Genomic DNA, 24,644 nt, shown 5'->3' with positions numbered 1-24,644 from the left:
TTCACTACATTAGAATTGGCAGGCTAATACAGAGAACAATTCTATATAGTTAGTAAAAGCAAGGTGATTGGAAAGCATTTCTAGTAAAAAAAAAAACATTTTAAAATTAGCAATTTTATTTAAATTACAAAATGTACTAAAATGTCTCCAAAAGGTGAAATTTCTTTAAGAATAATAACCAGATTAGAAAGCTATATATGATCCATATGTTATGGGAATTTGACTCAAAACAAAATTATGTAGAGGTACATAGATACTGTACACATATTTTTGGCTGAACCTCTTAGAGCTTTATAATAAATTCCAATAGAGCCCTCTACTGGCTAAAAACAAGAACTATAATATAAACCGTAAAATACTTTATACTGTACATCCATTACAGGAAGATATTTAAAATACAATAAATATTTTACATCTGAAAAGTGTTCTTACCTGATAAAAATTATTTTGACTTTAGAGGGTGCACTTTTGATTATGGATGATGCATTCTGATGGCTACGGCCATACAAAATTTGTCCATTTATCTGTTGATGCAAAAATATTCCTTCATTAGCATCAACAGACAAAAACAAAATCCACATATCAAACTGTACAAAAAACATATACTGTATAATGTAGTAGTGTACATGAGCTAAACTGTCTCATTACATGTCATGCTGAATGTTGCATATTCCATGCATAGTTTATTGTAACACTACATCAGCTTCAGTATAGCTGCTATACTTTGTATTGTTTAGTTTACTGAAATACCAATTGCTATATTTCCTGCAAACCTTTTTGTAATATAAAAATGTTAAAAACTGAATACATATATCTGTCATTTACTCTAACTGGAGTGATTTTTTTGTTAGAGGAATGGGAACAGAAAACACACAATAATCTTAAATCCATACAGGAATAGAGAGAAGGCAGATCACATCAATTAACAACCAGCTCCATGGCAAAGAAAACACAGCTTACAGTTGGTGCCACAAAGAGACTATGTTTATAGACAAAGAGGAATGTGTCTAGCAAACGTAAACTTGAGAAAAAAACAGATTATGGTTTGGCAAAAGATGGCATATGGGCACTTTCCCAGGAAACATAAAAATATAACTACCACATATCTTATTAAAGTTTATATGTTCTCGCGTACCAGGTTTTTAATTAATTCTAAATATGCAAACACACTCAAATTCAAATCAGAATGCAGCACAATTCTATGTCATCCACTCTGCCCCTGTGTTCCCAGCAGGACCCCAGTAAGTCACTGGTTGCCACTGACCTCTAGTAATTCATCTCCAACAAGGATCCGGCCATCTCTTCCAGCTGCTCCGCTCGGATCAATTCCAACTACAAACACACTCATTCTGGAACGGTCCTTGTTGCCAGCCAAGCTGAGCCCCAGTCCCGTCTTTCCTTTCTCCAGCTCAATCATGTGCAGTACACCAGGTAAGCTGCCATAGCGCTGTATGATCTTTTCTGAGGGGAAGATGTCAGGACGTTTTATCAGGAAACAGTAACTTAGCACAATATTTAGTTACACTGAAAATGTTTAGATGCAGATATCGAAAAAAACTATTTGACTATACTTCAACTATGAAGGGAGAGATATAACTTTTTTATAGTTTTCGAAATTTAGATTTTAATAACTGAGATACACAAAGACTATTTTTTTCTGAATAAAGACATTCACTATTATTATTATATTATTATTATATATTTTCTTATTTTAATTTTTATAACCCCCAACCAAATTATCCTTCCTCTCTGTGTAAGAAAGGGCTTCCATAATTCAAGGAAGCGCTATCATCCAATGAAAAAGACATGACCAAGATCACACATGACTGTTTGTGTTGTCAAGGTACTTACTCCAGCTGTAACCAAATTCATCCTCTTCTTCATCTGGAGAGTCCATTGGCAAGGCAAGGTTCTCGGGCTCCATCAGTGTGTCCGTCTCTGTCTCACCAATAGGGGGCACCACTGGGAGTGAACTCACCAGTGGAACACTTAGAGAAACCTTTCCTGCTTCCAAATCCAATCTGTTTGATGGCGCCTGTTGTGTCCATAAAAACAGAAATAAAACACAGGTAATGGTGCATCAATACCAAATTGAATCAAATAGAATGAAGTATTTATATTTAAATTTTGCAGACTGAGATACAAACCATGCTGTACATTGGTACTTTATAACTGCTTCCTTTGATGATTTTTAGCAGTTTAAATATGTCTGTAATTGCTAATTTCTCTAATTTTATCATATTCAGCACTATCTCATACCACAGAAACACATCTGGCTTTGATTAGTATTTTTATTACTACCATCTGTTGAGTTACTGTATTATCAAATTCCACAGGAAATCTTCACAGCAGTCCTGTATACATAGCAGCTCATATCTAGGAGATAATCTGAAAAGCCATGCAATAATATCCGGCCAGGGACTGTCACAGTAATAAATAAGACCTATGATTATGAAGTGCTTACTACTGATAATCATGGAAAAGGAAGAATTGTAGTTACTCTTTATTTTTGAAGTTGCTAATCTCATACATTAATGACATGTGACTTACGTACAATTCAAACATAAAATGTACTTTTCTGTTATTCAAGCATATTGTTATGGAACCAGATTTGACTATTGGTTTTTTAAAAACACTTACCTTCAAACTAACTGAAAATTGGTTAAACAAGCTGTAATCTGTTTTTATAACTGAGACACTGTGTGTACATACACTATGCACACATACATAGTTATAATTATAATTACAAAAATAATGTTTATTAATGTAAAGAAATTGTATATAATAATATATACAGTGATTTATTCTAAAGTGCTCTGCCACACCTCACAAAATATACATTTGTTAGTTATTTTAGTAACGCATTAATCCCACTGGGTAGGGTTGCCAAAACTACTGGACAATTTAAGTAAAATCACCAAGGAACATCATTCATTCCTCCACATTCCTCCCCCTGTCATCCTCTACTGACTGTCACAACAACTGGCAGTATTATTACTGTAAGGTGCAGTAACATTTATCTAAATTTATCATCATTATTTTTTATAAAGAATAAAGTAACACTCTCCATTAAGAAGTACAGTATTCAGTATGTGCTTCATACTGGCTGTGTTTTGCGGCCCTTAATCCAGATTCATGCAACCAGCATAGATCGAAGTCTACGCATATTAAAAGATCACTTTTCTTCCCACTTAAATTAATTAGCAGCACAGCCTGGAATCTTCAATCTTCAATACTAAATTAAATGACAAAGACTCTCACCAGTTTCAGAGTATCGCACAGATCATAACGTGGTTCAGTCACTCCTCTGGAAATTTGTTTTGGTGTTAATATAGTACCAAAACACCAGAACAGAATTTCTGGGGTTAATATAAACTGCGTGGTGAATTCCCTGTATATAACTTTTTATGTGTGTTTATGGCATAGTAAAAGTCAATATTCTGACATGCTGAAATACTGAATGAAAGTAATTATTTTAGTAATTCAAGATGAGGTAAATGATTATGAAAATACAAGTCATCTGGCAGCACAATTGGTGATGGAATATTTTTAACAGTGTGAAATATTTGGACATCACATCAGTGTTTCATTTAAGTTTTATTTCCTGAATTTAAAAATGGTTTATCGTGACATTTTAATGAATACACGCTGGGAGTGGCTATCAATGACTTATCAGTTGGTATGCATTTCTCTTTTATATTAAATGCCTGTGTAATCATTCCTGTTATTCACCAGAAGACCATTATTCTATTTATTATGTAATTAGAAATATTTTTAATTTATATAGATGGAAAATGCATGACAGGTAACAAAGCCTAACCATTTAATAATTGAATTACCAATGATGTTAATATAATTCCAATAATTCAGATACATTGTTAATCTAAACAATATAAAAAGGGAACAAACAGTAGAATCACATGTATATAGATATTCAATATCTGAATTATGTATATTTATTCATATACACATTCATTCACATCACACGCAATATATAATGTATAACATATACTGTACTGGATGTGTGAATAAACATACATGGAAGGTGACGCCACTACAACACACAAAGTCCCACAAACCTTAAATGGAGTAGGAGCAAAGGGGTTAGTTGGGGAGAGGCGAAGGAAAAGTCTACTGTGACTCTCAGATCCCTATAGCAACAGAGAAAATTCAATAACATATAAGACAAAGGGCAGCTATCACATAGTTAAGTTGTCATTTTTTAGATATGTACATCAAATATACATAGAGAGTGCTGCGTATACAGGTATAAAAGAGCTACATAATTATTTTTTAAAATCCTAATGAGGACAGTCTAATCACTACTAACCTTGATTTTTATTTCATGTTTGGCAATTACATTTGACGTTGGGATGCACTTCTCTTCATTTGATTCTGTTGTCATCGTCTGATGCATGTATTATAAAAAAATGAAAAATGTAATTCTAAAAAAAAACAACACTTAATAAATAAAAAAATATTCAGGATGACTAAATCTGTACTGTAGCTAAAAGGGGCTGGGGATATAAAACTTGAATCTTACTCTAAAGATGTTATTCAAGAAATTGCAGTGCAGTTAAAAGCGGAAAAACTGAAGCAGAAATTCTACAGAAGGGGCAATAAGGACAGGAGGTTATAAGATAAGACACATCCAAAGCATTATGCACAAAATGTTTGACACTAGTGCAAATACGGGAAGCAGACACCATTTTCCCCATGTGTCTTTTTGCCACCCAGCCTGCCATTATTCTAGATTTTCCATTCTTCACAGTCATGTAACACCTTTTTTGTCTGTGAAGCATGTTTTTTTATCATACAAAGTTAGAAAAAATGAGTCTAAAATACCTCAATTAAAAATAGTCCCCACTAAAATAGTACAGTATAACCTTAAAAAATAATAAGAAATGTGTAGATAAGTGGCACAATCTTAGAATGCCCAGAAAATGTGATAGCTAATAAGGAAATGTTTTCCTGAGAAAAGATTTAAGCAAAATTACTGCAAAATGTCTCCTGTTGCATGTTCATTTGAGGTAATTAATAATACAATTTCAGGAACGTTTCCATAGTAATTTAGCAAGATTTTATATCAGAACCACCAGTGTATAATTTCATTCTACTTAAATTTTACTTAGAAGATTTCATTAGAAATTAGAATTCATTATTCTTTTAATTATTTTTGATTTACCAATAACGTAGAATCCTGTGGATCTAAATGAAGAAAACATTGTTTTCCTAACACTTAACACAGGTTCTAATACTTTGTTTTAAGACGAATAGGTATTTTTTTTCTTTCCTGGAAACTAAAGCAGAGTAAATGCTTAATTGCAATGAAGACCATGTTAATATTGGGTTTTAAAGCACGAAAATGTATACAAATTAGAAAAAACAAACAGAATCCAGCAAAATTACAAGGACACATAATCTAACCTGGAACAGGGAAGGCTGAAAGGAGGCAACAAATGGATTAGTACTGCTGAAGGCTGGCTCAGGGATTGGTTTTGGCAGCAGAAAAGGCAAGGGTGGTTTCTAAAAGCAACACGGGATTAATTATTGACAAATAATACACAACACTGGCTGAACAAATCCAATTGTCTGTCCAAGCATTTTTTAAGTTTGCTTAAGATCAGTATTATGATTTTAGTCTAGTGATTTCCAAGCAATATGTTTATACTAAGAGCTAGTTCGGTGTTTAATTATGATGTCTTGGGAGTTCACATTTTAAGATGTAATAATTCTGATGTAAAATCTTCCTTTTAGTAAACACCAAATTGTAGTGATGTCAATCACCACTGTTTCTTTTAACGCAATGGCTAACCTTGAATGATTTCACTTTCATGGTGTAAAGCCTGCATGGGATATTTGAGAATTTGCTGTATGACATTACAATAATAACTGAATAAGTAGCCTGGATGTATCATTAACTACTGTACCACATAACATAATACTCTCATTGATGTGTACACAACTGATTAAGAACATTTGAATGCTGAGGAGAAATTTTAAAGAAAATAATAATAAAGTATTTTTAGAAGTCCATATAGCATTTGGTACTTCTAATTTCTTTAGAAATTGGATTAGGTTTCAATTTAGAGATAATAAACCATCTGAATGTCAACCCTGCCAGCAATTTGCAATACAAACTTAATATTCCCAGGACAAGTCTAAATTGAATTTATTCAGCCTTTTACATACACAAACAGAAGGCTTCCTGCCTGCATGTATGTAAATACTTACGTTACAAGTAATTATTAACAGAGTGATGTGACTACAGTTGAATACAGAATTGCTACAGAAGAAAGAATTACCTTACAAAGCTGATGAGGTAAAGGCATTGTAGTAATGTGTTTCTCTATTACAGGAGATGATGAAGGACTATAGAAAGAATCAGGCTGGGAGAGGAAAACAATGACATGGTTTACTGGTTAATGTAACTGAACCAATGTCTGACAATGAAGGTTGTTAATACAGGCACAATGTAAAAATAAGCCATGCATATGAAATTTTATTGAAGTGGAAGGAGGAAAAAATATATTTCATTAAAAAGAAGCAAAAGCTTTTCTAAATATATTCATATTTTTATGATACTAATTATTGGATTATTATTATTATAGTATGTCCATTTTTGGAGGTCAGTAAGCTCACATCTTTAAAAAAATCAAAATTCACTTATTTATGCAAAGCCTAACTAATGCATCACTGCCTAACCTTTGAAAAGTATGTCAGAAAAAGATCTTACTTGGGTTGCAATGTAGTTCACTCACTCATTTTAAATAATTTAATTCACCCAATTCCATTTTCTGAATAGTAGTTATTCTAGGTTTTTCTGATTATGAATATCAAGGATTGGCAATCCTTGTGAGCACTTCAATGATAAATATATAGGTATATCTTGATTTATCAATTCTTAAAAATTGATACCATTTCTTGCTTCAGGAAAAATAATTCTCACTTAACTTAGACTAAGAAATAAAATATGAAACTGTACCTTTCACTAAATAAAACAGCACTGAGAATTTTTAGTTTACAGACAAGTGTCTGGTCTTTATGGTCAGTGCTATATATTATTATTAAGGGTTCAGTCATCGTGTATAACATAGTTAATAAACATTATAAATTCTGCATATATCCACACAGAACTAAAATACTAAAATATAAACTACAACTTATTTTTCTTAAATGTATTAGTTTGAGGGTGGGACAACTGATACTACTGAATGAATCACTGCTCAAAATAAACGCTGAAAGATCAAAGAATACATGACACAGGCATTTTGTTATTTTAATATTGTCACACAATATCCTCTAGTACATCTAATACAGTTGTGGAAAAATCTGACTTGATTAACCATTTTTCTACTATTATAAGTACCACTATAGCTGTGAAACACAGAACAATGAATGTGTCACATCTACAAGTAAGATCAAATATAGGAATGGAATTACAAGAAATGATAGTATTGTCTATGAATAACAGGTTTCTTATAATGAATCAAGTCCTATAGAAATTATTATAAGCAACTTAATGGGTTGCTTCATTTTGATGATTTCCCTTCAATAATTCTATACTTTGACACCAGCGAAGCCAATCTGTTAATCTAACATTTTTAATTATCTTTGAACTCTGAGACTCACTCTGGGTCTGTGCACGATGCTCTGCACCATAAACACCACAGGATTCCCTGCCTTACGGATGGCCTCGACTGCCTGTTCATGACTGGCATCCCTCAGATCGATTCCATCCACCTGGAAAACACAAAGATAAAAACAAAATGCAGACTTTCCCTGCTTCTGGTGGTAGGTGGTAGCCTTATCTGGTGAACTTCCGAAAGAGAAAGGGAATGCTCGTGTAAGGTTTTTGCAACACTGTAATACAGGTCCTCTGTTTTCCCACAATTTAATACATGTAGCCTAATGAAGATTTTTAACTTTTCTTTAAGTGACAAACACTAAACTACCCCATGGAACGAACCTCCACTTTTTCCAGGGGGATTTTCCCCTCAAGCTATGTTTTAATCACATATCTTCAATTTCTGTGTTTCTTCAACTCTGAAAACCAAAGTTATACATTTAGTCAATAATTAGCTTTTATGGTTAGACTAGGTGAAATAAAACTTTTTCAGGCTGAACAAGACACTAAGTTATTCATCACCTCTGTCCACTTGCTAACTGCGTCAGCCACTTCTGGGCTGCGGCAAGCTATAGGCACAAGGCACAACACACCCTGGACAGGATGTCCATCACAAGGCTCATGCAGATGCAAACACAATCACGCGCACACTCACACTAGGTCCCGTTTTCACAGAAGCCATTTTACCTGTCAGTATGTCTTTGGGCTGTAGAAAGAAACTGGAGCACCTGACAAAAACCCATGTGAACACAGGGAGATTATACAAACTCAAATAGCACACTGGATCTGGAATTGAACTCAGAGCCCCAGCATGTAAGTGCAAAAAGGTACCTTTGCTACTGAATAATCTCCCATTGCAACCATTTTTTCTATTTTTTTTAGTCTGACATATAAAGAGGAAACCAAAGAATACAATAGGGACCAAGTGTAGTACTCTAACCGATTCCATTCAAAGCAAGGCAAGCATACACAGAACTGAATGTTTCTGGGTCAGTCCCATAGACAGGAAAGATATAGTTTTATAATCAATTAATCTGGGTACCTCTACGATTCTGTCTCCTGTCTTCAGTGTTCCATTTCTCCCTGCAGGGCTGTCCTCTAGGATGTGCTTGATGAAGATTCCTCTCATCACCTCCCCATTGTTTAGCCGGCTCCCCATTCCTCTTCCCCCCACAATACTGATACCCAGGGATTTACCAGCCTCTCGAAACAGCTCCACTCTGAAGGAAAAAAAACCCACGATCAATCTTTCCAAATTATCTTTATCATAAATAACAGTTCAGATTGCCAAAGCCTTATCTCACAATTCTCAGAGATTTATATTTTTTAATATGGTATCTAGAAAGTGAAAAAAAATGCACAGGTTTGGTAGGTTTATATGGGTTTATACTGGCAGTATCTGAAAACTAAAGTCCCATTTGTAAATGGGGTTAGTGCTTGTCACTGCAAGCAACTTTGTATACAAAAATGTAGAATATTTACTTCCTTGGCTGGTTCCAGTTGCTGTAAGCAGAACTCTGCATTTCACTTTCCTCTCCTTCTCCATCTTCCCGCTCAGGAAGTTCACCAGCTTCCGCACTAAACCCAAACAAAAACAAACAAAAATGTCAGTCATAACTCTCACCTGCATCCAAGAACACCTTCAATAACCTTCATACAGATATTTGACCTAGCTTCCTATTGCTTATTAAATGACTCTCCAAAGTTGCAACAAAAAAGCTACCAGAGACAAACAGTAACCATGATTGATATAAATCCAACATCAAATGGCAAAAGTGTCTCAGCTTTGTGGCTGGGTAGAAACTAACAGTGATCTTATTCGCCACAAGCCATTCAGCCACAATTCCTATGGAATTCAGGAGACCGCACTTTGAATTGCATTTCATTCTGATCTCCAATTTCTGCTCGAACAAACCAAGTGGAAAAATGTAGCTTGATTAACAGATTCAGAGAACTTGAACTGTTGTGAATTATTATTGGTCAGTGTGATAGGAAGTGTTTTTAGAGTTTCTTTTCTGTTTTGTCTCTCGCAGTCAGTAACAAGCTCTTTTTAAATTTCAACAATACGTTTCTTGGCATGGGGGCGCAGTGATTAGCATTGCTGCCTTTTAGCACTGGGGCCCTGGTTTCAATTCCAGACCTGGGGTCCTCCAGGTGCTCCGCTTTCCTCCCACAGTCAAAAAGACATAGTGGTAGGTTAATTGGCTTCTGGGAAAATTGGCCCTGGTGTATTTGTGTCTGAGTGTCTGCCCTGCAATGGACTGCTGTATCCTGCTGTGCCTGTTGCTTGCCAGCTAGGCAAAGAGAAAAAAATATACAATATGAAAATATTGAAAATAATATTTTCTTCACTCTCTTTAGGAAATAATGTCAAGAAATGGAGCATTCAGTGAAAACTGGCTTTCCTCTGCAACTACTGACAGGCTTTGCCAAAAATGTCATTAAAATCTGAATTCCCTTTTTACCATGTAGAAGGTGCTCCAGAGGTAGTTTCATCCTTCAGGTGAACCAGGCTGATTCTGTATTCCTCTAAATACTCTGACGGAACATAGGTGATACTGGAACAAAAAAGTAAGTAGGGCTAAGCAAGTTTACTTTTCAAAAATGTACCCAAACCAATGGAATTATAGTTATACTTACCAGCATATAGAGAAAATCCAAACCATTAGATCTGTCATGATCACTGCGATTATATACAGTATATGAGAATTTCAAGATTTATTTTTGTTCTTTTGATCATTGTAATATTACTATGACATTCAAAATACAAAGTAATTAAATTAAGAAGGCTAATTAGAATTGGTATAAAATTAAACATTCTTAAGCTCAAAATAGCAATTACTGCATATAGTGTGGGACTTACGAGTTTGTGTAAAGCTTCAGAAATAGACCAAGAAAGATTGAACCATCACAAAATGGTAGGATACTCTATTTGTAATGACAAAATAGATTCAAATGATTTAAAATCTATGTTTTGTTTTGATAATCAAACTCTTTGCCTAAAAACAATGTTGTGAAATATTATTCAATGTTCGCAAATAACTAAAAACTGAATACAAAAACAATTAAAAAAAACATCTGACATGTCAGTCAAACAAAGTTTTATCAGGAAGACAACTGTGCCAATAATTATTCATTTACTAATGCTTTTATCTAAAGTAACCCTTTTACCTATTTTTTTTTCTGGAGCAAATGCGGGTGAAGTACTTTAATCAAGGGTGCCAGAGCCCACTCCCCTTTTTGGAACTTGACCCCACATTCCTCAAATCAGGAATTGAGAAGCCTAAGCACTATCCCCATGATTAGTGCTTTCTCTAGTGTTTATTGGACAGGTCGCCCAAGAAGAACAGCACCTCTTTGTTGAAGAATCGAACCGAAGTAAAATTCTTTATAGATCAATTGCATAACATTATTAAAACAGTTGCACCTTTACATTTATGCTTGATAGTTGATTTTATTCGATTTATGTTTATGATATCCTGTGGAAATGTTTTCATCCTATTTGATGCATTATATAGAAATAAAGTATGATAATATGAAATTGTTACTATATAAAAAAGAAGGTCATTTTCTTATTTAATAAAATGTGATTTGGCTAGGTACTGGAGGTGACCATGCATAGATAACATAATATCAACCCAGTGGCAACCAACTTCCCAGCTGTCTTATAAAAGTGCAGGGGCAGCTCATAACATAGTAAGCATATATATAAATTTTGATGTTGAAAATGACAGATCTAATGGAAGAGGAACCAAAGCATATCCAAAAATGTTTGAATATTACTGCATGCAGATATTGGAAAAGACAACACTTATGTACCTGCTTCACATATTAACAAATACTTGCAAGACTTAATATGCACAACAGTTCAACAAATAAATTAGTGAGTCATGGATGGGACGTGCCAGACATGTACTGTGTGTTAATTTTATCATCACAGAAACAGAACCTTTGAACCCTTCCCACACGAAAAAATAAATAAATTAAACAATGTTAATCAAAATGAGAGGAACTGTGGTTAGTGTAATACAAATGCCAGAGAGGAGATTTATCCAGATACACAGTTATTAATAACACTCTACAGTGACTTGGTGCCCTAGATGTAGTTTAGATTTGTGAAGAGGGGTTGAATAGGAACAAACTTGGATGTATTCAGCCAGAGGTGTTAATGGTAGGCTAAATTAAAAAAAATAAAGCAATTTCTCTTCAAAGATGTGAGTTTCTGAATACTATATTTTATTCCATTTTAGAACAACTGTCCTCAATTATGATTGTTTCTGGTTTAAAATTTCCTTATTTTCCTAGGAATTGAATATTCAAATAAAGCTTTACAAAAAGGCAGAAAGGTGCCATTTCTCAAGCAATTCTACTTTATATCGCCATCCTGCCATATCCTAAATTGCAAAATACACCAAATTAGTGTAAAATATGTATTTAAATTTTTGGCTTCTAAGAATCCTAAAAATTGTTACTATTGATGAAAATCCAGATCAATCTGGATCAAAGTCTCATCAAAAGATTGTCTCATTTTAGTGGTGCACAATCAGGGACATGCTCTGTATTGCTGTGTTGTTTTCCTTTAATTAAAAATCATCTGGATAAAACCCCCTGCAACCTGAAACAGAATTACTAAACACATGCCTTGATGTACAAAACAGATTAGATAATATTTGTTCCCTTTAAAAACACACCACTCATTTTTGAATTACCAATACTCACACATAAAAGGGGGACTGATCGTCAGCTGGCGCACAAGAAGATCTAGAATGCGAAAAGCATATGACGCAGCATCTTTTACACCTGTGCTAATAAAGGCTCTTAAGAGTGGCAGCACTAATCAATTGAAAGCAGACATTACCCTCATGTGTTGTCATTCAGAATTTCTGAAGAGATTCTGAAGAGCAGAAGAACACTAGTGATTTTATAAAGTATTATATATTTAGCATTGCACAACCCTGTGACAATTTTATCTCTGTGCATAGAAAGCTGTCTTGTATATTCCTTAGGAGTACACTAAAATAGATTTTGAAATATTGCACATAATTCATTTTCTGAGGTAGTTCTTTTTCAGTGTCGTGGGGGAGCTGGAGCCTATCCCAGCAAGCAATGGGCGCAAGGCAGGATACACCCTGGCTCACACCAGTCCATTGCAGGGCAGACACACAAACACAAACAAATATATCCACCCACTTACACCTATGGTCAGTTAGCTCAGAAGCTATGTTTTTGGACTATGGAAGGAAACAGGAGCACCCGGAGAAAACCCACATGACATGGGGAGAACAAACTACAACCTCCTTGCAGATAGCACCCCAGGTCCGGAATTGAACCCAGGACTCCAATGCTGCAATGCAGTAAAAATATCCAGTAATTTGAAATTAAAGAACTGCTTTTATGATTTGCTAAGAATGAAGGGGAATCTTCATTGTCAGAAAAGTATTATATGTCACTTTTCAAAAGTGTTTATGAGGCAACCAAAGTTCCAGACTAGCACTAATCTTAATTCCTGAATATATCTGTTATAATGTAATCCAAAATAATGAAAAGCGTGTGCAGTAATTTTATTAAAATCTAGTTAGGGTTATATTTGACTTGTATATGAGAAGCAGTCCTATTTTCCATGTATCATATTTCTCACCTACTGTATAATGAAAACTATACTATTTTGTAAAATTAAAACACATTAAAGGTTATGTCCAGATAATCAATCTCTTTTGAATTATTTAATTTTTGTAATGCAAGCTGAATCCCTCTTTTAGCAAAAAAAACAAGTCACAAACGTGGGTCATTCTTTGTTCCTATTACAGGTACATACATACTGTACATTTAGCAAAAAATATAAAAATGGAAAATTGAACCTCTGTATAAAACTTTCACAAACATTAAAGTGTATTTAGGTGAAGTACACATAAAATGATAGATGGTGTAACAGGTCACAACTCACTTCTACTCTTGATAGTTTATTTTTTTGCTTGATGTCTTCAGGATGTTCTTTGACTATTAATGCTCTTTTAGGTTAGATTCAAAACTTAGAATACTTGCCCATTCCTTACCTTATGTCAGGCCCAATGAGGGAGTGTCTTCTCAGCATGGCACGAGCCTGCGCATTGGTTAGATTAGTGGTAGGCTCTCCATTGATAGCTAAGATACAGTCTCCTACAGCAAGCCGCCCATCTCGACTGATGGATCCACCATGAATGATACTGCGAATAATCATCCCTGAGCCATCCTTAACAGCACTCACAGTCATCCCTGTCAAATACATATGTTTTCAGATAACATCGAATCACCAGGCAAGAATAGTTGCTATTGCTATGATTGGCCATGTAATCCTTGGTTCAACATTAAACCATTTTATTTATTTTTTGAGGGGGAGGATAACATTTTATTTAAATGTTATTGAAATTACAATACATTCAAAGTGCATGATTAAAATACAATTGAAATTGTAAACCAAAATAAATTAGGCTGTAGTACAATCAATAAGAAAATAATTATTTTTTCTTCTTTAAGCATGGAAGAAAGGAATTAAGGTTATACTTTTTATATTTTCACCAACATCTATGTTTCATTCACTACAATAACATCAGTAGGAAGCACTGAAATACTATATGCCAGAAAACTATATAAACATTAAAGCTAGTTAATGAGCTTCTGTTTTTAAAACATTGCCTAAAGTTGTGTTTACTACAATTTTTCTTACATCTTGCATTTTGTCATTCACAAGACAGAAAAAAAAGTATTATGATATGTTTTCTTGCCTATTTGTTATAACGTATTTGGAAGACACTCTGAAAACACTCCTAAAATACAATTACAAAAGTAGTAGTTCCTAGTAGCTTCCTGTACAAAGTACATTTGTGCATAGTGATGATGTGCTATAATCATTATACTGCAGTAGAACAGTACAATATTGTATTCATGGGACATAAAATGAAAATATGACAAAATGTAACATGAAAAAAACAAGTTACAAACTTGGAACATATGTTTGTTCAAATTACAATTCCATACTGTACATACATTAGACTATGCTGCTCTTTAACAGTTCCAAAGAATACACACTGGATGATGTTGGCAAACTATGTACACCCCACTGAGTGTACGTGTATACTTTGTTTATATAAACTTTTTAAAAAATAGAGTCCAGTTTATTAACCATATTAATGCCACAACAAAACATTTCGTGACTGATTAGTGCAATATACACATTCTGCCACTTGTCTATGTTTCTTGCATGACATACAGTATATGCATTGTGATCTAGATTATGTAAACATAGGAAAAAATAATGACCTTCTAAGAGGTCAAATTAATTAGTAGTAAAAGAAAATAAATTCCTGTTTGGCCTGTTCTAATTACTTTATGCATAGTGTTTTTACGTATTTTCTTACACATTTAGCTGTAACATTAATGCAATTAAATTGAATAAACAAAACGTCTGTGCCAGCGGAAATGGTAGATCCCATTAATGTCACACAGAGAAATGGAATGTAAGGAGACTGGTATTCAGAAGGGCTGTACTGGATTTGGTCAACATGTTATTAAAACCATGGCCAGGACTTCAGTGAATAAAAAAGTCTTAATCAAATGGTCTCACTGAAATTCCAAACTTGAACATTTTTTATCTTATAAATGCTACAAAAAACATTTCACAAGCTTCCACAAACTTACTAAAACATCTATCTTTGGCTAATTAAATGTGATGATATCCCATATTTACATGGTATAACATTCAAACTCAGTGATTCTTTTATTGCACTCAAAGTTCCAAGCGATGTACATTTGGCAAAGCTGCCTGTATCACCATTCTAAAGTGATGGGTCTGCTTACCAAAGTTGGAACAGTTAACAGATTATCTTTAAAAATACCAAACTTGAAATTCCTCCAAAAACCTTGTTCAATTATTGCACAGCATTTTAAAATCTTTAGTTTTAAAGAAGGGTACATTTTTTAAAGAATACATATTTGTTATTTTATGCAAAATCCCAAACCGTTTAAATTATTGAGCCGTACTGTCGCTATTGAAAACATTTTTTTCAAATATCCCCCCTTTCACATTCATTACTAAGGGTTAAGGCCTTAATTTTATCAAACAGTACCGTTTAAAGGAAATCTGTTTATTATAGACTATGATGTTTGATTAAAATATTCCATCCATCTTCAAAAGCAGCTTTATCATTAGTCACAGTATTTATCATAATCAAAACTGTAATGTGTTATTTTAATTCAAAAGTGATAATTCTTATTTTTGGGGAAATTTGTATTAAATCCTTTCCCTGTTAAATTACACAGCTACCTCAAAACTGTTCCAAGCTTTGAAGTCAGACCCAAATAATAAATGAACACATTACAGCATTTTATGGTAATACACAACCATAGTACAATTTAGTATGCTACTCTAGTTATAATGACATTCAGAAATGGGATCTACTCTCAGAATTATTCATGAAACCACCTGAATTTATCAGCCAGATTCTGTTGAATCACCACCATGTTAGAGCATTTGTCCAGCTCTACCTTTGAACTGAAGATGGTCATATTTCCTTGTCCACTTTCAGATATTTATAGTATGCACAAATAAATTCTTGAAAAGTCACAGTTCTGTTTTTTTTCACACTAAACTTTTTTTTTCCATGACATTCAGAATAGATTCAACTTAAACCTAAAATATCAAATGTGTACTGTAGGTGGGCTTACTATTTGTTAAGCAAGATCTGTTATATACTATATACTATATTCTATATACTATATACTATATACTGTATACTGTATGTGTTATACAGTATATGGCTTCAATGGTTTGGTTCCTGATTACATCCATACACTGTTAACACCCTCTAAACCTACACTGGAATACAGATTAGAATCTGCCCTTCTTTTAGTTCCCAATATAAATCTCTGCACACTGGGAGAACATGTTATCTGTTCTTCTCCAAAAGTGCGGAATTATATCCAAGCCCATATCAGATATCGCAAAACTCCTGTCTTAAAGCATAATTTTAACAGCTTTAATTTTAACAGTGTCTTTATTTCACTTTCAGTCAGTAACCACCACTCAATTCCAAAGTAATTTACAAAAATTGTCCAGATGTTTTACATGTTTCCAAATTTTGTCAAAGTCCACCAAAAAAAAAGTTTTGATGAAGTAATCACACACTTTTGCATGTCATAAAGATGTAGGTCAATGACTGGTCATTTTAAATAGTGTGGATAGATTATATTTAATTTTAGTAATCTTACAATAGTCTTGTTACTCAAAAGTGACAAAAAATGTTTTTGACTTCTATATACTTTTCAAACTAATACAAATAAGCTAAACAACTTTAGAAAATAATGGGCATACAGAGTAACTTAATACTTGCATTTGAGCATGTACCTATGACATTAAAATGTATAATCATGAAATTGGAAACAATATTTCCATCTTTTTCTGTACTTTCTTTGAAATGATTTTCAGATGTAAGACTGCAAAATCTGTGTGATGTCAAATTCACCATAGTGTTTACCTACAACAGTTTATTTGCTCCTTTATATTGCAGAATTAAACATAAAATGTTTTACTGTTTTGAGAATAGAACCCATCTTTGCACCTTTCCCAATAACAGCAGGTATGTATTTACAAAATTGACTGTACATTACCGCAATGCTTACTTCCAAAACATTCTAAGTTCACTTACTACAAGTGAATAAAAAACTGCAATTGACAATTGTTAATTTTTATGAATATGTCCATTAATTTAAAATCAATTTTAATGTCTCAGTCTATTACTACAGAACACATACATAGATATGTTTACCATTGTAGTGTATTGCTGAAACTCCCACAGAAGAACAAGACATTACCACTGAAGATCAAAGCTCTTAGAATAAATTACCTATTTTGTAAGGAAAGGATTCAGAAATAAAACTCTTAGAAAATATAAATATATCTATAGGTCCTCAGCACTACTAAACATACCCATGCATATTATATACATACACAATGAAAAAATAATAATAAAAAAGACAGATAACATACCAAGACTAGAGTTGCCCTTGACAACAGTAATTGTCCTCTCAAAACTGCTTCCAGAAGAGAACATTTCATTATCTATGTTCTCTACAAGGCCTTGATCCTCCATATCTTCGTTTCTCTAAACAGAAGTTACAGTATACAACATATTACAGCTGTGTAAGTTTAATTGTAAATATTTATTTCACAAAGATGAACTTAAAATATTGATCTTATATATTACTAGTAGGAAAGAAGGTCATAGGGAAGGTCAAAGGTTTGGAGAGGTTTGGGACTCATTCAATCTCTCTCATCATTGTTTTAATTGCAAACTGTCAGAATACAACCACACATTTCAAAGTTACGATAGCTAAAATTATATATATTACACATAATAGACTTAATATCCCAGCATAACTAGCGTAATTCCCTTTGGCCTGTAAACGTATTAATTTCAACATTTCAACATCAACAGTGCATCTCTGAGACCAACCAAGGAAATCAACTATTTGCAAATATGAAATCAATAAAAGCTTTCATTCAAATGTTTAAATTCATATGACCTCTAAACCTGAAGACCTAAAAATATGTAGTATATATTTATGATGCTAGTATCAAATATAATTAGACAAAGTTTTAAAATATCACCAAATTTGAACTGCCTATTCCACTGCACAGGAGCACATAAATTCTATAACACAATTGTCTTAAAAATTGACTAAATGTAACGGAACAAATAGTTTTGTCTTAGAAATGTTAAAACAAATCCAAAATGAGAAGAGAATTACTCTGAAATACAGATTCAATTCAATTTTAATAACATAAACCACATCTTTTCAGATGACACTACTTATTTTCACTGCATTGCACACCAAACATCTTCTCAAATGAACAAGTAAAGGTGTATTCCATGCTGAAAAGAGAAGAAAAGAAACATAGCGTTTCGGCTGTGGTGCCTTCTTCGGGTGTGTCATGGTTCAGGTTGGTCACACCCGAAGAAGGCTCCACAGTCAAAATGTTTTTTTTTCTTCTCTTTTCAGCATGGAATAAACCTTTACTTGTTCCTTTGCAGCATACACATGCTGACACAGCTCCCAACTTGAGCTATCTTCTCAAATGTTTGCTTTTGTCATTGATTCAATCTGATGTATTTTCTGAAAATAAGTATTGCAACAAAAGTAAAAGGACCTTGAATATAAGAATACTTGTTGCTTTTAAAAGAAAATGAATGTTTTAATTAGGTTTGCCTAATTAAAGATGAACTGTATTTTGGAAACATACTGTAAATAACTTGGAATTTGTTCTGTAATTGTACCCTGTAAGACTCACTACCTTTTATATACTGGAAGCCCCACAATGTCTACATCGCCTAGCTCAGAATGCAACATAGTATTATGAGTCCTATCCCCTTTTTTACCCTGTAAAATACAGACTGACAGTGCCCATAAAGGCCCTCCCAGCTATATTGAATAGTCAAAAACAAAACAGGTAGCTAACCTGTTGACTACTGTGATGAAAGCATATTAGACAGATTTTAGTCCAGCTCAGAACTGAGCACTTTAGGATCACAGTCAATACATTAGTGCCTTCACTAATCTGTTTACAGTATGTAGCAGGTTCTCTGAAGTAAACCACTTAGGCCATAGAGTTCCAAGATAATTTCTGCACTTTCACAGGCCATATTACACAGTAAGTAACTCACAGCCCTTTGATTACCTTTTATTTAGCTCTTGTGCTTAATAAAAGATAAAATGGAGCAATAGTGTTTATGCCATACTATACAGTAGGCTTTGTTTGGAAAATCAAATTTTGTTCAGTTTGAACAGCAAATAAACTTCAGCACAAACATGTATCCCCAGAAATATGGTTTTATCTCATACCAATTGACAATCAAAGGCACTTTTGTATTGTTACGTCTATACATTTTTGTAGTAGAAACTGTATTGCACTTAAAAGCAAGAATATAATACATAAAATCAGCAGATTATTACCTTTACAGGGACAAAACCTTCCTGGTGAGAGGATCTATCATCAGTATCTTCCCTGCCTGGATCTGTGGAAACACTGCCTTCATGGCAGGGCTTATATTCTGCACAGGCATCAGATGCCTTATCCAGTTCCATTTCTGTCTCAAAAGACTGAATAGACCTTTTGTCATGATTCAAAGCTGAACATGGCTCTGACTGCACCACCTCTGGCATGACACAATCTGTCTCCATTAGGTTTATGTGCTGCTCAGGAGACGGTGTTTTGTTAGTGGCTCCAAAAGGTAGTGCTGAACTTGTAGCTTTCCAAGGCTGGAAAAGAGTGATTCGTTTCTCTTCAGGGAAAAATGGTTCAGCTTCATCAGCAAATTCTGTCGCTGCTGAAAATGAGGGCTTTGCAAAAGCATCTTCATAGGTACTCTATTAGATAAAAACAAACCATACTGTACCACAGGGATATTAGAAGTTAGAATTAGTTATCCCTTATTGACAATTAATATTAATCATCAATATTTGTTGAATTGCAAATCAGCTGGGAATGACTGTATATGTAATTTATCCAATTTATTTGGAAAATACCAGATAAAAACCACATATGACCAAATTAAATATGTCATGTGAACACATGATAATATAATTAAAAACTTTCACATACTTATTAGGTTTGCTTAAAATACACAAATTTAATATATTGCAAAGGAATTTGAATTATGCAAAAGATTATGTCAAAACTACCGTAACAACACTGTAGTTTTTTGGCATGCTCTTGTAAAACTTTTGTATTTATGGAGGATATTAGCTCATTACTGTAAGGGCTTTAAAATCCTTATAGGATTTCAATATATTTTATACTTTAACTTGAAAGTTTACCATTTTTATTAAAGATTTTATTAAAGTTACTTTAGATCAATTAAATATAGTATGAATATCAGTGATAAAAACAGCTCCACTGATGCAACTCTTGTTTTTCACTGCCTACAATTTCTGTTTTGCAGGATTTATTACTTTTGTATTTTGCACTGAATATTCATAAATAAATAGGAGGGTTTTCACCATCCTGCAAAACTCTGCTTACATTACAACCATATGATCTGGGAAACCAAAGGAAAAATCCTACAGAAAACAAACTAAACTGAAGAAAACTAAATGGTTTCTTATGATGTTTTTTTATTTTATTGTAAGATCGAATGAAAAACTTGACAGTATAGTTCAGACTGATGATCAAGTAGATCTGCCAACCTATGACTGCACAGCTATCTCTGGATCCTCTGCTTCATTTTAAACCAAAAACAACAAAAATATTCTTTTGAAAATGTATATATTTCAGTTCTACTGCAGATGAAGCTTAACCAATACTGTATATGTGACTTTTTGATTACTTACAAGGACACACATCAAATTCATTCATACTTATGAACATATGGTAACAGCCTGGGAGAGCATCTATTTAATGGGAACAACAGGGATAAGGGGAAGATAAAGGGGACCTCTTAGGGAAGAGAAATGGGGTTGTGATTTTTTATTGATTTAGCTCTTCTGCTTATGTTTTAGTTACAACCTTGAAAGACAAAATTAATTTGATTTTTATGGTTGGTCTAAAAAATAGAGCAGAAGACTTTTCCTATAGAATAATATATGGAGCATTCAAAAGGGATGTCTTTCCACTGAAAAACCTAACTATATGTCTGCTTAGAACAAATCAGACATGATGATTTATTGTAAGCCCCTGATTTTACATCAAAGACAAGGCAGAATTGCAAAGCTGTTTAATCAGGAACTCTTTAAGTTAGAGAAGCTCAGCAATGACTGAATGATTACCTTGGGCGTAGAGGAATGCATAGACAGCTGGTAATCCAGATCTACGCTGCACGTGCTGCCATGTAACGCTAACATAGACTCCTGAAAGGTGTCATCTTCTTCCCCTGGGTACTGAGAATCAAACGTCTTTTCATCAGTCAAGTCTGCTTCATTAGAGTCAATCTACAAGAAAAGTGACAAATCATTAAAGATAAAGGCATTACACTATTTGTTTAAAGATTTTTCTTCTCAAAAAAGCAATACTTCAATTGGTGTCCACAACCATCTGTAAGCTACTTTCAATGTACATAAGGTGTCAGATAGTCAGCTTTACTCTCAATGAAACTATTTAACCAGACTTTAGAAGACAGCCTGCTAAATCATGTTACTGTTACCAAATGTCATAACCTAATATTACCCACTTATGAAAGTAAGTGATAAATGTATGAACTGAATTCACTTGGAAGATTTCTTTACATACAGTATGCATACAGCTTGTAATTGATTCCTGAAGGGAAGATGGGGTTTTCCGCAGCTTGATTTGCCAAACCTCATAAGAAATAACTAACCATTGCTAGCTCTGCATGGAAAACTGCAGCATCAGCCTGCTCCTCGTCTTCAAACTGCTGAGCAGTGTAGAAGATGGAATCATCCTTTGCAGAAGAACAGCCCTCCTCAGGGGTCGGCTGCAGAAACAGTGACGTGAGGGTGAACTATGCAGTAGACATGCAAAGCACACCCCCAGGAACACTGGGGCTACTCCTTCAGAGTCTGACTTCTATTCTTTGAAAGATTTATTATTTGTACTTGACTACTTAGTGCTTCTAAGCCAAGTTAGCATGTTAGTAGTACAAGGTTTGTTAGTAGCAGTTAAATACAAACGCAATGGTGCAATCTCAGTGATTGTTTCATTTCTTTTTCATTGTCAATATCCATTCCCTAATATGAGGATAAATCAGCATTCTCCACTGGAGAGGCTCTTTGTATCACGATTTTCCATATGTGGAGAGCAAAGGGTGATTATTCAAGGCAGAATTTCTGAAGTGGAATGTTTCTTAAAATTAGAATGCCCACTCACTAATTACTGTAATATTCTACGTTTGAAATTAAGACATTTTAGTTCTGCATGAATTTAAAAAGGTAATCTAGGATTCCCACTTTATTTGTTATGTGTCAGCAAGTAACAATAAAAACAGCTTCAGAATACCTTTGTACCAATTCTCAGTAGTTACATTTTATGTACTCCTTTTTTTTACTTGCCAAAAATATTTTAGGATTTATTGGGGGAATGAATATAATGGTTAAAGAAAAAAGTAGAATGCATTTAACATGCACTTAACCTAACAAACTGCAAAGGTATTGTACAATAAATATGATCCCTGTCGAAACATTAGATGTTTTATACTGGGTGCACAGGTTGTGATTTGCACAATAATTCACACAAAAAACTTGTGGCTATAAAATGAAAATTTTAAAACATTGTAAATCTCTCCCACTCATGCATGTGCATTAACAAAATCAGATCCTAAAATGGACAGCATTCAGGTTTGCTGATGTAATGTACTGTATCTACTTTATTAATGTAGGTGAGAGAAGTGAAAACAGTTCTTAACCTGGATTTTAAATGTAAAAACAAATACTGGTAAAATGCAGTCTATTGCACAACTTCTCAGTGAATCTAATTTTAAAAATTATTTCTGATAGATCCTAATTATACCTTTAGATATTGAGTCAATATAATGTTGAAAGCCTAAGTGAGATGTCCACAACTACAACAGTCCTAAAAGATGCTGCATCTCGTGTTTGTGTACACCCTAAGTTCAGTTACATAAGCTACACAGAAAACTGAGCTAATTATTTACTCAAATAAACATATTTAGTCCTTTTCTGAAACCTTAAGCTGATGAATTTTTAGGACAGAACCTACCAATATACTGTGGCTCTCAAGCACCACTGCCTAACACAACACCTGTACAACTTATTTAATTCTTGCTATTACGTATAATTTCTATGGAACATTCCAGAGGAAGACTTTTCAAGCTATCTGAATTCAGCACTAATCTTCTGTGTTAAATTTGCAAAGGTCATGGAAAAAAGAACATAGATGTACATTCTGCTATCAGTTGCAAGAGTAAATGAAAACAATCAAGCTCACATCATGACAGTTGATCCTATTTATGTCAATGTGGTGTTTTACTAAGCAAGGGTGCAGATGTAAATGTTATTTAGTTCACTGAATTTTGTAATAAAAACTTCAAAAATCCATTATAACAAAGGCAATACAGCCACACTTCTTCATGATCCTCATCATGATTCTCTGTGAATATCAAGTGGTCCCCATCATGATGGGATGACCACAAATACAACTAGAATCTATTCTGCTTGTCTTGTGAGGGTCATGGTTTATTTTGTAGAAGTACTATTACACTTGAATCCAAGTTCACTAATGAGCTTTTAAAACACTATAGGGCTACTGTAATTGTAAGGAGACAGAATTAGTTCGAGTAACTGCTCCACAAGGCACTATCCAAGTTTCCATTTATAGATCTTTTAAGCCCACTTCAGCTCTGATCTCATTACGACCTGATTTACAGCCATCCCTACACAACTTTAAGTTGGAATATAAAATTGTTTATAAAACTGGCTCCCATTTTCAGTTGCAGATTAAAAAAGAGAAAAAATCTAAAAGCTGAACCGATTCCCATTTACTGCTCCCCTTTATTTAGAATTTAAAAAATCAATTTGGTGGTAATTCACTACTGTGCAATTAACTTTTTACTAAAGTAAAAAGTAAAAATGAAGTGCAATGCAAGATAGTTACACAATTGCCTACTGATTAAAAATTCAAGTGTGATGTAATAGGATGCAGTTCTATCAGGTACTTAGCTGTATGACACAACACACATTCAAACACATGCACATGTTATGATGTTCCTCGAAAGACAACATTAAGGACCTTACAGGTAAAGGCTTGGCCACTCCAATTCGGACCTTTCCCACTGGTGCACCCTTCAGTGCCTGCACTGCATCCTCCAGGCTCGCATTCTCCAAGTTTGTATCGTTAACGAACATGAGCCGATCTCCAGGGAGTAGGCGCCCATCTACTTCTGCCACCCCATCAGGAACCAGGGAGCGGATCACTATCACTGTTTTTTCTGGGTCAACAGGGTCCTGTTTCAGGTGCAAGTTACAGCATTTTATAAGTAATTAGCTGATTAATGCACTCCACTGGATGAGAACT

At 34.0% G+C, this 24,644-nt stretch overlaps 1 protein-coding gene across 18 annotated transcripts in view; it reads right to left on the bottom strand.

Annotated features, from left to right (window-relative positions):
* Window positions 1-24,644, bottom strand: part of si:dkey-92j12.5 (multiple PDZ domain protein) — a 61,515-nt gene that overhangs the window by 16,194 nt on the left and 20,677 nt on the right. For 4 of the 18 annotated variants that reach the window (XM_015345799.2, XM_015345800.2, XM_015345801.2 and 1 more), the window contains exons 17-34: window positions 24,365-24,574; window positions 21,973-22,089; window positions 21,425-21,586; window positions 19,613-20,026; window positions 17,649-17,763; window positions 13,681-13,879; window positions 12,347-12,388; window positions 10,093-10,185; window positions 9,110-9,205; window positions 8,670-8,847; window positions 7,633-7,743; window positions 6,306-6,389; window positions 5,428-5,526; window positions 4,331-4,408; window positions 4,080-4,151; window positions 1,852-2,035; window positions 1,265-1,461; window positions 433-524 (exon numbers count right to left, since the gene is read on the bottom strand). In XM_015345799.2, the coding sequence (XP_015201285.1) occupies window positions 433-524; window positions 1,265-1,461; window positions 1,852-2,035; window positions 4,080-4,151; window positions 4,331-4,408; window positions 5,428-5,526; window positions 6,306-6,389; window positions 7,633-7,743; window positions 8,670-8,847; window positions 9,110-9,205; window positions 10,093-10,185; window positions 12,347-12,388; window positions 13,681-13,879; window positions 17,649-17,763; window positions 19,613-20,026; window positions 21,425-21,586; window positions 21,973-22,089; window positions 24,365-24,574 (2,543 nt within the window). The remainder of the gene's footprint in view (window positions 1-432; window positions 525-1,264; window positions 1,462-1,851; window positions 2,036-4,079; window positions 4,152-4,330; window positions 4,409-5,427; window positions 5,527-6,305; window positions 6,390-7,632; window positions 7,744-8,669; window positions 8,848-9,109; window positions 9,206-10,092; window positions 10,186-12,346; window positions 12,389-13,680; window positions 13,880-17,648; window positions 17,764-19,612; window positions 20,027-21,424; window positions 21,587-21,972; window positions 22,090-24,364; window positions 24,575-24,644) is intronic. The other 14 variants (XM_015345808.2, XM_015345804.2, XM_015345805.2 and 11 more) reach the window with 14 other exon arrangements.

This window comes from Lepisosteus oculatus, chromosome 1 (genome assembly GCF_040954835.1).
Source record: "Lepisosteus oculatus isolate fLepOcu1 chromosome 1, fLepOcu1.hap2, whole genome shotgun sequence".
Classification (NCBI taxonomy): Eukaryota; Metazoa; Chordata; class Actinopteri; order Semionotiformes; family Lepisosteidae; genus Lepisosteus; species Lepisosteus oculatus.
This window is presented reverse-complemented; position numbering and strand designations above follow the sequence as displayed.